The 15,866-nt window shown below is 40.6% G+C and overlaps 1 protein-coding gene across 3 annotated transcripts in view; it reads right to left on the bottom strand.

Moving 5' to 3' along the window:
- Positions 1 to 12,936, bottom strand: part of LOC124052487 (ras-related protein Rab-26) — a 71,386-nt gene extending 58,450 nt beyond the window's left edge. Inside the window, exons 1-3 of one of the 3 annotated variants that reach the window (XM_046376782.1) lie at positions 12,823 to 12,936; positions 12,362 to 12,563; positions 9,597 to 9,707 (exon numbers count right to left, since the gene is read on the bottom strand). In XM_046376782.1, coding sequence (XP_046232738.1) covers positions 9,597 to 9,707; positions 12,362 to 12,563; positions 12,823 to 12,884 — 375 coding nt within the window. In that variant the 5' untranslated portion in view covers positions 12,885 to 12,936. Of the gene's footprint in view, positions 1 to 9,596; positions 9,708 to 11,972; positions 12,337 to 12,361; positions 12,564 to 12,688; positions 12,797 to 12,822 lie in introns of those variants that run through there. The other 2 variants (XM_046376783.1, XM_046376785.1) reach the window with 2 other exon arrangements.
- Between the last annotated feature and the right edge of the window lie 2,930 nt (positions 12,937 to 15,866).

The following is a 15,866-nucleotide window of genomic DNA, read 5'->3' on the forward strand; positions in this document are numbered from 1 at the left end:
GTTGCATCATTCTACACAGTGAAGCTCAAATATCCAAAGGTAGGAACAGGGTGAAAAACACTTTAATATTTGGTTCAGTCTCACCAACCTCATCAGTGTTGTTTTCTGCAGCAGCAGGCAACTGTTTTCAATTAAAAGCCCAAACAAATCCACTGAACACTTTAAGCTCAGCATGAAACAGCTGACAGATACAGTTAGTGAAGAGGTGGTGAACAAAGCGAAGTACTTATCAGCTAAAGAAAACAAGACAGCGCTAAAATAAAAGTGATAGTTAGACTTTATCTTGTAAGTGTGGCTTTATAGCACATATGTTTAGCAAAGCGACATGCACTTGTTTTTCAAAAAATGTCAGTGAAAGCTCCTCTAGGTACAAGTGCTTAACCGAACTTATGCTTATCGTTCGCATTTTGGCTGTAGCCGGGATTTGCTGCGGTCGTAAGTCTAGATTCAACCCCCCTACCCTATAGGTGGCTCTGGCCATGGTATCATCTAACTTTCCCATAATGCTGTCTCCAGGCCACGATTTGCTTCTCATAGAAAAGAAATTTGTTCTGCACCTGAATCCTTTGTGGTGCACATATAAATACTTTAGACTGTGAAGTGGAATGCTTACAATTCTGAATGCACTGAACTGTGAGAGTGTGAAGCAAAGCAATGCTGAGCCCAAACTGCCCTGAACAAATGCCAATCTGTAAATTTGTCAGCACATGTAGCATTTGGTTACGGCTTGCTCATTACTGTCTGCGACAACAACAGCAATTAAAACTTCCCCGTCCCCAACTGGGGACCTCAGTCAACCCCGAAATTCGAAAAAGCATGAAAGCCATCTGTCAACCAAAACGGGCAGAATCTGGTCGAAGCCGTTTCCACACATTCATTGCTTTGCATCATTATCACATTTACTGGACCATAACAACAGTCTCCTGGAAACCCAACAAGTACCTGAGGAGTCATATGACGCAAAGGGAAAAAGGTTAAACCAATCAGACTGATACACCTGCCTCTGCTTTTGTCAACTGTATATCAGCTGCAGGTCTTCAGGTATACTGGACCACTTCACTGCCAACAAATCTGGGTCACATTATATAAAGAACAATATACTAAGCTCCACAGAGAAGCAAAGTCAATGTAAATGAGAACCTACAGCCCAGAGGATTAGGGATGAAATGGAATAGGAATGGTCGCTTATGTAAGAGTAGAGGAAACGTGGCTCTGACTTTGTACTGTTCCTGGTGTTGTTGTCCCGTGGCGGCTTATTAGCATGAGTGCGTTTCATCATCTTGCTTATTCATGAATACTGAAGTGCATCTGCATATGGCTTAGTTTCAGCCGACACCACAGGAGAGGACGAGGTGGTACAGACTTGACAGGAAGGAATAACTATGATCCAACTATGATGTATTTTTATTTGTTTTGTTTTTTTTCATCACTTGTGTGAAGGAGCAAAATTTCGTTGAGGGAGAATAATGATGATAAATTAAAACCTAGAAGACAACTTCATAATAAAATTTCTACATTTCAACAAGCAGCTTTATGATTTAAAGTTAATCTGTCTGAGATTGATGGGATAGTATTAATATGTCTGTGCCTTTTAAAATATTCCACTGAGTAACAGATGAAATGACTACAGGATGGTTTTCATATAGTGAAAACATGACTTATCAGCACCTGGTCACAGCTGTTATCGATACATTTAACGTCACTTTTGATTGTCGTGATGGGCTTAGACGCTCCACATACATCTTCAACCAGGCAGAACAGAAGAAGAAAATCATTTAGTTATGACATTTGTCTATTGCTTATTCAATAATTGCAGGGTTATTAGTTTCCTTGAGCAAGACCCTGAGCTCCAAACTGCGGGCCATGGTTAGCTCAGAATTATTAAAGCACTGAAATCTAGTCCATTTATTAAATGCCTTCTTCACAAATTAAACTTAAGAAATATATATCAAGAGCAGTTCACTACTATATCCACTACTACATTTAATAAAATAAAGGTACATTTAATTAAATAACAATGAAGCCAAAACCATCATCATCATCTCAGAGAGCCCATTTTACACAACCCTGTGTCGTATACCCTACAGCCATCTCACAGTGATGATAGTTTACACAATGCTACATAAACTGACAAAGTCCTCAGTTTCCTTGTGTTAAGAGTGTTGATCCTTAAATCAGGTCAACAACACACTTAACATAAAACATGGATGTACAGTGAGGTCCTGAGGACGTCAATGATTCATCCTACACTAACAAATAAACCAGCCAAACAATATGGAGGGGATGACGGAAGAGAATTCATTCGCATTCGTGCATGAGAGTGGGACTAAGTGTGTGTGTGTGTGTGTGTGTGTGTGTGCCGGTGCATGCATAACGTAGACTACCTTTCACCATTTTCATACTGTGGACAGACAATTGCCTTTGGTGTACCTGTGCGGCGTAACTATGACAACCACTGTTGTCCAGTGTGGTCACTGGCACATTACAAAGCACACAGTCAAGCATAACGGAATTTAGAAGGAAATCATTTGACAGCTGCTGCCTATACCAAGGGGATTAAGATTCACAGCCACAAAAAAGGTGTTCCAGGATCGATGGATGATGTCTGCAGAGCCTGAAGAGCCACTGAGGGCCTGCAATCATCATCAGCCCGCCGGTGACTGATTACAGCCTGTCGATCAGGATACTAAGGCTGCCCATTCTAACAGGCACATTCAACCCAAAGTGCCAGGAGTGTCAGGAGTCCTGCATGAAAAGCATACAAATGCCAACATAGTATGATGACAATTTGTCACATAGTCACAAAACAAAATCTATAGGATTTGTGTACATGGCTCCAAATGTGTGTTTTTATTTTCCTTGACCCTCACCACAACTGCCTTTCGTGCCTGCACCACTTTTCTATAAATGAATAAAACACTCCATTTGCTAACTGTGCCACAGATGCAGAGAGGTGGTCAGGGAGGATGGTAGGCATACAGTGTTCAGGACCCGGTTTGGTTGCGGTTGGGAAAATATATTTTCAGCTCATGAAACAGTCACAGTCTTTAATCTGTAGGATTCACTTTGGTTAAGGTTAGGGAAAGATCCTGATTTTGGTTATGTGCTAATAAGAAATCACACGAAACAGCTCAAGGTTAGTATTTCACAGACTGACACAATACTGTCTGGGAAATGCAGGTGCACCTTCATCTTCACCTTTGTGTGTTTGGGGAAAAAGGAAAGAGTTATCTAATCCAACTGCATGTACTTAAGATACGATTTTTAAAAAAACTATTTAATTAACTGATTTAATTACTGAGAGCAAGGCCAAAATAAATAGCTTTTATCTCACATGAACATTTCCCATGAACACTGTTGCTTCCCACTCTTGTAAAGCAGGCGTAAATCTCACGAGCTTGATGTTCACTGTGACATTTTAGTCCTGAACCATCCACTGAGAATCCACTGTGGCCGGCAGCCAGACTCATCAAAAAGCTTTGGGGAGCAGTTTGGAAGATGACACCAACAGACAACTGAAGTCACTGCCTTTGAAATTTCATGTATCTCTTGATAAGCGACTAAACCTTGTGTTGTAAACCTAAAATGAATTATGGCCTGCTCCTTGCTTCAGTATTTTTTTTCTGAATCAGTTTCAGCGAGAATGTTCAGAGGAAGATGTCACATTTTCCTATCGTTCCCAGAGCAGCCTGTCCAAATTAGTTTCTCCTCTTTGTCTTCCTCTAAGAGGATAAACACATTCAAAGGGCTTTCTTTATTATCCTTTCGGTACTTCCATCATCTGCCTTCACCACAAACTCAGAAAACAACTTTATTTTCTCTTGAAGAATAACAATGTCTTCCAGCTTTGCGCTCTAAAGCAGAATCAAACTCTGTGGTTCAAATAAAATGCAGCTTAGATGTTTTTCATGGTCTGCAGTTTGATGAATCCAACTGACCAACTGCCAAATGTGCGTTTGTCTGGTCATGTATGTGTTTCTTCCCTTTGGCAAAGTCCAAAGTTTTCTCCATGTGAAGACAATAAAGATGCTGAAAATTATTTTTCCAGCTTTTATCACCAAACCAGTTTAGCTGTAGAACTTTGCTTCGCACCATAAAGCAGCAGACCTTTTATCAAAATGGAGAGTCGAGGCTGAATTTGCAGTCTCAGATTTTTTGAACCAATTCTGGTGAGTAGTTTAGTGAAAATATTTCCAAAAATATCCAAAGTTGTGATGTTTACAATGTTCTTGTTGTAAAGTCATCAGTGAAGGTGAACAGATGAGTTCAAAGTGATTTCTCCTGTTTTTCTTTTCATTTGGCCTCTGCCATCAACACAAATAAAATTGTAGTTGTTGTTCAGACATTAAATTGTGATTATTAGGAAACTAATTTATATTTAAAACAATATGTTGTTGTGGTATCTAAAAGACTAAGAAAAAAAAAAACATCAACAAACAAACAAACTTCGCAAGCTGCATTTAAAATCTCGCTAGTTAAAGTTTTAAATATTCCAGGAGAAGATGCAGGAAATGTGACTTAAACCAGGTCTTTCCCAGAGCTGTACCTCTTGACACTTCCTGAGGTGGTAATGGTCACACACACACACACACACACACACACACACACACACACACACACACACACACACACACACACACACACAAATAAAAATAAAAATCACATAGGCAAACCATGTCACATGGCAATTAGCTCTAAAGGGCAGTGAGGGGGTCAACATTATCCTCCTGTCATGCTCTGGCAGACTGTTGCTCCTTCCAGGCCACACACACACACACATACACACACACACAAAACCACCTGTGTCAGTGCAAGCTGTGCAGCCGTTTGTTTAATGATTAGGCACTCCAGTTCTGTGCTTCATCATTTCAAGCAGAGTGAATAGGTGGTGAAAGGAAGAGAAAAGCCACAGTATGGAAATGAGAGGTAGCACACATAATTAAATGCATGCACATGAACAAACACACACACACACACACACACACACACACACACATCATGAACAGCCTGAAGGACAAGCTGAAACACACCCTGCCATTCTGCCAATGTGAACAGAGAAATCTCATCAGCAGTCCTAATAAATAAGAGACAGAAAAGAAGAGAGTGTGAGAGCGGCGTTTGAAGTTTGATGTCTGACTCATCCATTTCATCCTGTCGTAAGAAATATAAATAGATGGTAAAAAGCAGGCTGAAGTGAGGCTACGCTCTCCCCACAATTTTTTTTTTCTTTTGCATGGGTGCTGACTCTTATTCCTCATTATCTGCAGAATAGAAAGGTCACACTGCTGCACTTTGGTTTTTAATGTTCACTGCCACAATATCAACTTTTAGCTAAAGAGCAGCACATCTTTTTCAGCACTCCTCTCCCAGTATCTGCTCAGGGCTGCAAACAAAAAGAGGTGCCAGACGGACGCAAAGGCTGCTGCGCTTTATTTTGACCCCTTATTCACACGGCGAGACACGTCACGTCAGGGTGGAGGTGCATTTATTTCCTATGACGCTGGTGATTGGTTAATTTACCCAATGTGTGAATGGATAACAAGCTTGTTTTGTTCCCTGGCAGATATGATTTTCTACTGTCAGAACTTTGTAGTTTAGGGCTCTCACACACAGTCAGAAAAAAAAAGTCTAAAAACTATAGGCCAAGTAACCTCACAACATAAGCTTGTTAACTTTAGAAGACAAAAGTTTAGTGTACACATCCTGATTGAACACCACACAAATGAGTCTTGCAGAATTTATATCCACACTGACATTTCAACTCAGATGAAAAGACTTTCAATTCAGTTAAGCACAGTTAGAGTTGAGATGACCTCTGCTGCACTCTGTCAGCTGAAAGCCAAAAATCCACAGCCAAAAATTAATTACATCTTTTCAAATACCACTGGACAATGTGAATTAAAGATATTCAATGAGCTTTCGGGGTATATTTGCCCTCTGGTCATTTACCCATGACACTAAAGTCATCCATGTGTCCCCAGCAGATAACTGGCCCCAGGAGGTTATTTCTAACATTTTCATACACTGACTGATGAAATTAATAGCACTATCTAAAGTTGGAGAATTTAAGAGGGGAAAGTTGTTAACGGCTTGTACATTTAAAAAAAATATTAATATGATAAAATGTCAAAAATTCAGCATAGCTGAGGGGAGAACATCTTGCAGTGTTTCACTTTTCGCTACATTTACCTGCAGGACATACAGTAGCTTCTGCTATTTAAAAAGAACCATCTAAAACATGACACCAACATTTAGCAGTGAAGTTGTTAGCTTGAATTTTCTTACCAAAGTTTTAAGAATGCAAAGACCAACATCGTTCCTAATTTTCTTGTGGATAACAAGCTCCAGTTTAGTTTTTCTTTGTACAAGGAGACCTAACTATCAACTTGTTAACAGCTTCTACATTCAAGCTCTTTTGAAATGAACTCAACAAAACTAAAATATAGCCAGATCTGTCGTACACAGACGAGAGGGCGCATTCACTTTGTGGTGGTTTTGACAGCATTTCCATCACGCGTGCTCTTTCTCATGGTAGGCAGATAAGCATAGAGAAGCACAGAGAAGAGGCTTCTGCTATTTAAAAATAGCATCATATCATGTAACATCCACTACACAAGCCTTTAGCAACGAGTACGAGCTCCAGTTTTCTCATTTCTGGAGTAATACAATTCTCCAAAATGATTGGTACAAAACAAAGTACAACCTTTTTATAGATCATAGAAATTAATAATTATAGAAATAATCTGAACAGGAGATTATTTCTATAGCTTTACATATAGTGTCTCAAAGTAAGGTGATGATGCAGACTGATTTCACAAGCCTGCAGGAGTGTGTTTTCTCAATAGCCCAGATAGTCACACTGCTAATAATAAAACTCTTTGAACTAAAGATCTGTCACAAAATGTTCCAGACATAAAAATATATATCCATATATACATACAAAGCAGGTAATGAAAGAGAAATGGGATTGAGCAGGCACTGTGTGACCGTGTATGTCAGTTTGAGAACCTATTTGAGTGTTAGACCTTGAAAGACCTCCTCACTCCTTCCAAACAGAAAGAAGAGTCCAATTTTAAGGTTTCAGGATTAAAGAAATAGCTTCACATTTTGGGTAAATATGCTTATTTATGCCTTGCATAAAGTCTGATGAAAAATCAATAGCACTCTCATATCTGTAGGTGAATACGAAGTGACAGCCAGGACCAGTCAAGGGTTCGTCACAAAGACAATCACCTGAAGCTCAGCAAAACCAGCAAGCTTCTAGTGGACTACAGTGATTCAAATATCTTCAGTCAGTACAATTTCAAGATAGTTACCCAAGATTACCAACTGAGTATGTGACCAAATGTGAAATATGATCACAATCTGCCCTTCTGTTCCTGAGTTATGGTGTTGAATAATGGACAGAAAACGTTATGAAGACACAGTGACCTTTGACCACCCAAATCTAATCTTCATCCTTTGATATTTGTGCTAAATCTGAAGAAATTCCCTCAAGGCCTTCCTGAGACATTCAGAAGACAGCCGTTCAGGAGAATGGGTTGGATAGACAACCTGGAAACATAAAGCATCTGACCACGGCCTCTACAGCTAATTAGTAAATAAGTTATCTCCTGCCGCAGCGCAGTTTGGTGAATTCCTGAACAAAAAACCCTGGCAATGACGTTCCTTTTGTTACCTATTTCGGTAAGCCATTATAATACAGGAGTGATAACGAGGGCAGAAACAGACAAATGAGAGTGATAATGACCAATTCTTCTTGTTGCAAAAACTTTCTTCCATGAATGCAGATGAAAGATCATTTTTTCCCCCCTATATTTACCTCGATTGCCTGTGGTACATGTTTTGAAAAGACTGCTCTGTTTTCTTTAGTCCAAAACACAGTTCTGCTGTATGATGCTGTATCCCAGAACACTGCCCTGGTTTTCTGTCATTGCCGCGGGAAACAAAAAAAAAAACAAAAAAGCATTCGTTTCAAAGTCGCTCCCTTGTCTGGTACATCCTGCTGCGTGTTCTTTTACCTCTGCTGCGATCTGATATGTCGCTTAAGAGACTGAATTTTCAGGTGGGGTATCAGGTAAAATAACAACCCATCAAGAAGTGTGATTCAAGTGAAGAAGAAATTACACTGCATGCTTTCTATGTGGCGTGGCCCTGTTAACATACCATAGCGCGAGGCTTTCTAACTGTGCTAGGGATGTCAATTTACACACACCCTCACACACTCTTGCTGGGCGGTAACAGAATGTTTTCAGCTTTCTGCTAGCAGCTGGAATTTAACCATTTTCTGCTGTTAGACTTCCTCTACTGTAAGTCGCTGTGGATGACAGTGTCAGAGAAACTAGGCTGAGAATGCCTCCTAGGGGAAGGTTTTTCCAAACAGCTGTGTCAGACTCTGCAGTTCGAGGGATCTTGCCTCTGGGAGCAGCAAGACAGTAAAAGACTGAAAGGGTCACCGCTTCGGGTCCACGGCTGTGACAGTTAAAATGTGGCTGTTTTTCACTGTCAGCGTAACCCTCGTCTGCTATCCCCCCAGGGTACAATAAGCAGAAAATGCTATTAGCAGTAAAAATATATAAATAAATAAAAAATAAACAAAACAAAAACGACTGGCCCATCAGTAAACATTCTCACTTTAAATTACCTTTTTAATTTTGCTTAATTCAGTACAGATGTGTCGAGTCCCACAGGGACACTGAGGTTGCTGACAGGGTTTAATCACCTGCAAGTCACCTCCTCATACAGCAGCGAGAACAGGGAGGAAAGCCAGCACATCGACTTTTAAAGCTTGGTTGTTCCAGCTGAAACTGTGAAAATTATATGCTTTTATTCCCTTATAAGATATGAGTATGTTCATATCTCATAAGGAGCATTCATTAGCAATTATGACATTTCACCCCATTTACATTGCATCTCAGAACTAATGACAACCAAACTTATCAGAAAAATGAACCCTTGAACAAACATCAGTGTGATAAAAGCTACTTCAAATGACTGAATTTTCAGTAAATGGTGTAAACAAACCAGAAACATAAAGAAATCTCCCCATCAGAACGTTGGATTGAACAGTCACCTTGCTGGACACGTATAGGTCATCATAATGTGTGCATCCTCTGCAAGAATCCATGCTTTTATTTGGATATGTGGAAGCACACCCACTCAGCCTCACCTCATTTTCCTATTTAATTACTTTATGTATGTTCATCTGTTATGTATGTAATTAGCCAGCATAATTAGCGAACTGCAGCTAATAAAACACTCAAATCTACCAGTGACAGCTGTGATTTCAGCAAAATAGATCCGGTCACCAGCTACAAATGAAGAACCTGTTTTTGTCTGCTATGAATTTCAAGTGGTAAATGTGCCATGGTAATAAGAAAAACTTAAATGATGTGAATGATCAGTAACAGGTGTCAAACTTTATCATTCTCACTTACCTTGAGCTGCAACGCTGACTGACAAAGCATGAAGTTGGCGAGGACAGCAGCGATGAAAACATTCTGACACCTTCATTCTGCACTTTGAAAAATTTTCCTCTGACCGTGTGTGTGTGTGTGTGTGTGTGCGTGTGCGTGTGCGTGTGTGTGTTTGCTTACCCTGAAGTCGATGCCCACAGTGGAGATGAAGCTCCCGGCTAGAAAGGCTCCATCTTTGAATCGAACCAAAAGACAGGTCTTCCCAACGCCCGAATCCCCGACCAGCATCACCTGAGACACAGACGGACAGAAGGGGAAAGGGAGCTCAGATGATAAAAGTCAAGGCCGTGTGTGTGTGTGTGTGTGTGTGTGCGTGTGTTTGGGAAAGTGGCTGAGGGAGGGGTGGGAAAACAGCTCAGCTGAAACTTATCTATAAATATGCAGGTGTTTAGGCAACACAATACACACACTCACACGGGTGCACACACTCCCAAAACTCCCATCTACAGAGGAAACAGAGCGTTACACTCACTCCAGCAGGAGAGAGCAGATTGTGCAGACCAGTGGGACAGAGGGAGGGAGAGGGAGAGAGAGAGGGAGAGGGAGGGAGAGGGAGAGGGAGAGAGAGAGAGAGAGAGGTGGGACCCACAGTGTTTTTCTTTCCCTTTTCCCCACCAGACAACACAAAACTCTGTTCGCTTTTGTACCATTTGACACGAGTGTGTATCTATCTGTTGCAGCCACGCACTGTACTGTATGCGTTCAAGCTTTTCTAACACAATTTGGCATCCTAACATTGGCAATGTACTCTCAGTTACATCATTTCATTGTGTTTATTTGGCTGTGAGCAGAGGTGATATTTGTGAACTGTTCCAACTGTGTCATAGTGAAAGTTGAGCATGAAGCAGTGATTCTGGCAGGCCTGTCATTGGAGCAGTTGTTATTCAGGGTGCAAAATTAATACCGACTGCCTCCCACATGATGAAAATTTACATTTGCATATGCTCAGTGCAGATTATTATTATTAGCCTTCATCATCAGGAGGGCTACAACCAAAGATTGTTTTCAGTATAGTCATCTGCTTCTTACTTTTCACAAAAAAATCAAAAAATTAAAGACTAAAAATATGAATTGATTATCAGTGTTGTTGGTTTATTAGATTTACTGGTAGAAACACTATGATATTCTAATATTCAAGACATTGTGAGTCTCTTGTAGACTACCAACAAGCTCAGGGTGTCTTTAAAAGAGGAGAGAATATATTTCTACCTTGTTACTGATGCACAAAGGCTTTATGATACACTTCATGTGTAAGCCTGCATGCAGCATTTAAGGACTACCTTTTGAAATTGGAGAGGTCCGGCAGAAGATTTGGTCGACACATTTTGGTGTGTGTAGAAGCAACCAGATGTTTTGTCATCATGTCTGCTGCTGCTAAACAAAAAGCCTCCTGGTGTGCTGCTGGTAATTGAGCTCATACATAATAGAAATCCCTCCCCAACCATCTCTATCATGTTATTGCACTGGGCTATAGCTGTGGCACACAATACTTAATGCTCCTGGTGGCCAACACACTTTAGCTCCTAAACTTTTGCATGTGCAAAGGAACACAACAGACAAACAGTGGATATACATACCATACTGCATTATATACATGTGAGAAGAGCTTTGGGATTAAACATGATAAAAGAACACACCTGGGGGCTAATTTACCTATATGGACAAAGCAAATAATAACAATTGATCATTTTGTAATAGTAACTTCTAATAAATAATCTAATAAATAATCCTGAAAGTGTGATGCACAATATCCACTGTGTATTTTGAAGCTGCCAGACAAACACCTCTATGGAAGCCCATTTATGCCAAGCAAAAAAAAAAAGAAAAGATGGATGCTATGCTGTGTATAATAAAAAATATAGAAGATATATTCAAAGTGACAGGGTTCATTAATGAAGATTGCCTGCATATCTGGGGCAAGTAAAATGCCATGTCAGGCTATAAATCCAGCAATTCACTTGTCAAGCAAAACATAAACATTTATTTTGAAATTTACAATTAATTGTAAATTAATAAATAAATAAATTAAAAATAAATAAATAAATACTGTTCTTCCGGAGCTGGTGATGGAGGTTGGTGCTAGCCAACATTTTACTTATCCTGGACACAAGAGTTGTAGTTGGGCGGTGTTAGAGGATGTGTTTATGCATAAATATGTTGTGCGCAGTTTGCGGTTTGAGAGCAAGATGGCCAAGATATGACAATTAACTTAAGTCTTTGTTGTATATAAATCAAATAATATAATATATAAAGCAAAAAAAAAAAAGCCTTCATGCAAGTGGATTTCTGACACAACTTGTCCATCTGTAATACTAGGTTGAAATGTTTAATTTATGCCAAAGGTCCATTTTTAACCTGTGAAGCCAATAACAATAATAATAATAATAATAATAAAAAGACATGAAATCCATAAGATCTTCTGAAATCAATGAACAGGGAAACAGTTACAGTTTCGGACTTGGCACGAGTGACTGTTCTAATGTTTCTCATGCCTACCTTTTCACACCGGTGGTAGCGTTTCCTCTTCTTAGAGAAAATACCCACACGCACCTGTCTAACATGTCCCTGATACATGTCCTCTTACAAAGTGTCTACGAAGGAGGACAACTAAATGTCAAACCCAACACACAGCGTCATCGCCTTGCTAATTTAGTTCCAAGCGTATTTGCTGTGCTTTCTTAGAAAATCTTGTCCAAACAAATAACAATTAGAATTTCAACTTTCAAGAAACAAGAAAGAATAATCTCTACTATCACAGACACTGTCCTTATTCCTCATACGTAAAACAAGTTTGGTTAATCGGCAGCTTCGAACCTCACACCTGTGGCCATTTACCGACTGATCGCCTTGTTTTGTATAACCTGTCACTTGAACTCTCAGCTCACCTTGAAGGCGATGTCATAAAACTCTCCGCTGTTGCTGAGGGACGGTCTGCTCGGATAAACTAGTCCGGAGGACGGAGCGGCAGCAGCGGCCAGACCTTTCCCCGTCCTTCCTCCGCTGCTTGGCGACGCCTTGGGGCTCTTGGAGCTCCCTTTACCTTTCACTGCCTTCTTCCTGGACATGGCTCTGATAACCTGTTCGGCTCTGAGCAATTAAGGCAAAAAAAAAGAGGAAAAGAGTGTAAATATACGAGATTTTGTGTCTTTGCGTTTCCCAGCACTTTCCTTGTGGAGTTCTGGTCGAGGCGCGTTCAGGCGAAAGAAGTTCACCTGTGCGTCAAAATCATGACTGTGCGTAAAGCGTAAAGTGGTTAAGGTTTCACGGTCAAAAACTGGCTGCAAAGTGAGACAGCTGTTGTCTCGGTGGTGCAGCTGGGTGACTGTAAGTCTGAGATGTGGCTCACAATGTAAACAGCTCTGTCTCCTCCCTCTCTCGTATTGTGATGATGGGAGCGCACGAAGGCATGGTTGTTTCCGTGCGTTTATAAGGAAATCCACCCTAAAACAGAAACAGAATGATAATGTTGGACACCACTCAACACCAACAAGTGCAGTCTCTCTAAGGTGGAAATTAGAACATTTTGCAAAGTGATGATGATGAAGTGATGTGACATTTTTGACCATCTTTTAAAGAGATTAATTGACATAATTCAGTTCAGACCACAGCTTTCAGATTGGAATAAGTGGCCATCAACACAACAGCTGTCATTCTCCAAGATGTTCTATAAATAACTGCCTTTGGGGCATCTCTAGGATCTGTTTTTGATTGTATCACATGCAATTTGTCACTTCACTGTTCATCATTGAAATGTGAATTCTATTTTAGGGTGTATTTTGATTTTAAAGGTACAGCTTGGTGTTGGCACTGACTTTAGATCTGTGTGACAGCTTGTAATGGAAGGCTTCACGTTTTCTCCACAGACACTCAATTTCAAGGCTGCATCACTCAGGTGTCCTGTACGTGCCAATGTTCAGGCAGCTCATTCTGCATACAGTGCACAAGGGCAGCAGATGTTCGGCAGGCAAGCTGTGCTTGTGGGACTTCAGGATTCACAGTGTGTTAGTGTGTGTTTTTGAGGTGTGGCAAGCAGGTGCATGTTTTACATGAAGTATTTTGGATTCTGAATTGCTGTAAAAGCAGGAAAAACCTAAAAAACCTGGCTAAACCTCATTGGCTACATATAATGTGACTGAAGCACAGTGAGTCCTCTGTTATCACTGTATGGTGAAATGAATGGTGGAATTATGGCCGCACCCCTTGGGGATTATTGGAAACCGGGACAGAGGTCGGGTGGCATTAAAATAAATGCTCAAATTTAAGGCAGAGTTCAAGCATTACCAGAAGATCCACATCCATTGATGTCCTACTATGAAAATGTAAGAAAACCAAAGAAACAACAGTTTGAGAGTGTGTTTACCTGGGAGTTTCTCTGCCTTGGAAGGGGTTGTGGTCAAGCAGAGAGAGGACTGTGCTGTCATCGGACAGCAGTCTCCCTGCTGTGTGGATCACCCACTCGCTCTGCTCGTAGGTCTGTGTGACGACATGGAGACGGGGTGTTAGACGCCAAAAGAAAATATAAGAGGGAAAATAAGAGGGGGCATAAGAGGAGACAGGTATGTAGAGAGTAAGGAAAGAATGTGTAAGAAAACCAAAGAAACAACAGTTTAAGAGGAGATGAAGACATGCAAGTAAAAACCATAAAAAAAAACAAATAAAAGGAAAATACACTGTTGCTACCAGGTTACATGCAAACACGACATGACTCGCTCCTTATGTTCAATAGACAGTCATTTTCTTGCTTCTGCTGTGATAAAACATTCTCTATAAAGCATTTGACAAAAGGATGAGCTGTCCACTGCACTGGTGACTCACTGGCTGAAATGAATGCTGTGCTGTATCTGACCATATTTTAGCATATTTTTTTTCTGAGGAAGATCTGTTGAACATCTTCTTTTGGATCACTTCTACTTTCAGCTTTCACACCTGAGAGCTGCCTAGTACAACCAGTACAGCCAACGTGTCTTGATGACTGTGATGCGATTCACTCACTTCTACTGCCCAGACATTCCCAGCAGGGAATCAAACCGACAACCCACACCCCTTTCGGTCATAGCCACTTTTTCAGCACTGCTGCCGCCCCCACTTCAATATTACATCAGAAGACAATGGGGACAAATGCCAAACTGGAGCTACAGAGATGAGACAGACACATGTCCCTGCTGTCTGTTACACAATCCGAGCATTAAAAAGAAAAAAATAGATAAAAAAACAGATAGCATTGTGAGCCTGCGGACAAAACCATCAAAGTCACATAAAACTACAAGAAATGCTGCGGAAGCAATTCTGCGGGGAAATTTATTTGCAGTCCGAGGGCAGGGAACACAACAAACAGGATGCAGATACTTTTGATGAGGAGACTATTAAAAACGCCCATGCTGTGTGAGTGGTGCATCATCAAAAACCAATGAGCTGCGAACAACAGGAGGAGCTCACATACTCATCCAGCACTGACGTTGTAACAGCTCCAGCCTACGGTCACACGGGCTGGATGAGCTGCTGACCCTTGGAGCAATTTGTCACTTTGTACCATCGAAGTTAAAGGTTAGGTTACAGGTAGGCTGAAGGGTTATTAAAGGTTATTTTAGTTGGCCTTAAGCAAGCAAGCTCCACAATTTGTCAACAACAACAACAACAACATGCCAAGAGACTGCTGCAGTAAATAAACAGACGCAGTGAACTCACCCCCTCCTTTTATTTTGCTTAACAAGACGATGTGGCTGCTCATTCCTCAAAATGACAGATCCATTGTGTCCCACAAACAGGAACAAATCACTAGGTCCATTTTTTTTTTTATTATCAGTAGAAACAGATGGTCTGTTGCACTGACACTAACATGGCGGGTTCTGGATTTTAGACCCAACAGTAGTGACTTGCTGAATGTTTTTCCATCTGTTGTCTCACTCTCTTAGTGCTACATGATCCATAGCACAAAAGGCATGAAAGCAACTGGGCAACAACCAGAATAATTCATATTTAAAGGGACAGTTCATTTCAAAATGAAAAATTCATATATTTCTTCTTACCTCTAGTGCTATTTATTCATCTCTATTTTGGAGATACCAGCTGTAGAAATGTCTGCCTTCTCGTCTGTACACAACAAGGTCTGGAGAATATCTCGACTAACTGGGTGATGATTTCTGGAAAGAGACATTACTGTTGAGTTTTTCAAATCTCTCTCTCTCTTGTTTTTAAGCACATCAAGCACCATAAGCAAAGTGCCATCTAGATCCATTATCTTAAAGAAAAGGCAGACATCCGTACAGCCTGTATCTCACCAAAACACTCAAGATGGATAAATAACACCACAGGGAAAGGAAAAATATGTATTTTTAGATTCTGGGGTGAACAGCCCCTGTACTGCACATACTGAATGAGTATGTGTACTTT

This window comes from Scatophagus argus, chromosome 21, assembly GCF_020382885.2.
Source record: "Scatophagus argus isolate fScaArg1 chromosome 21, fScaArg1.pri, whole genome shotgun sequence".
In the NCBI taxonomy this organism is placed as follows: Eukaryota; Metazoa; Chordata; class Actinopteri; family Scatophagidae; genus Scatophagus; species Scatophagus argus.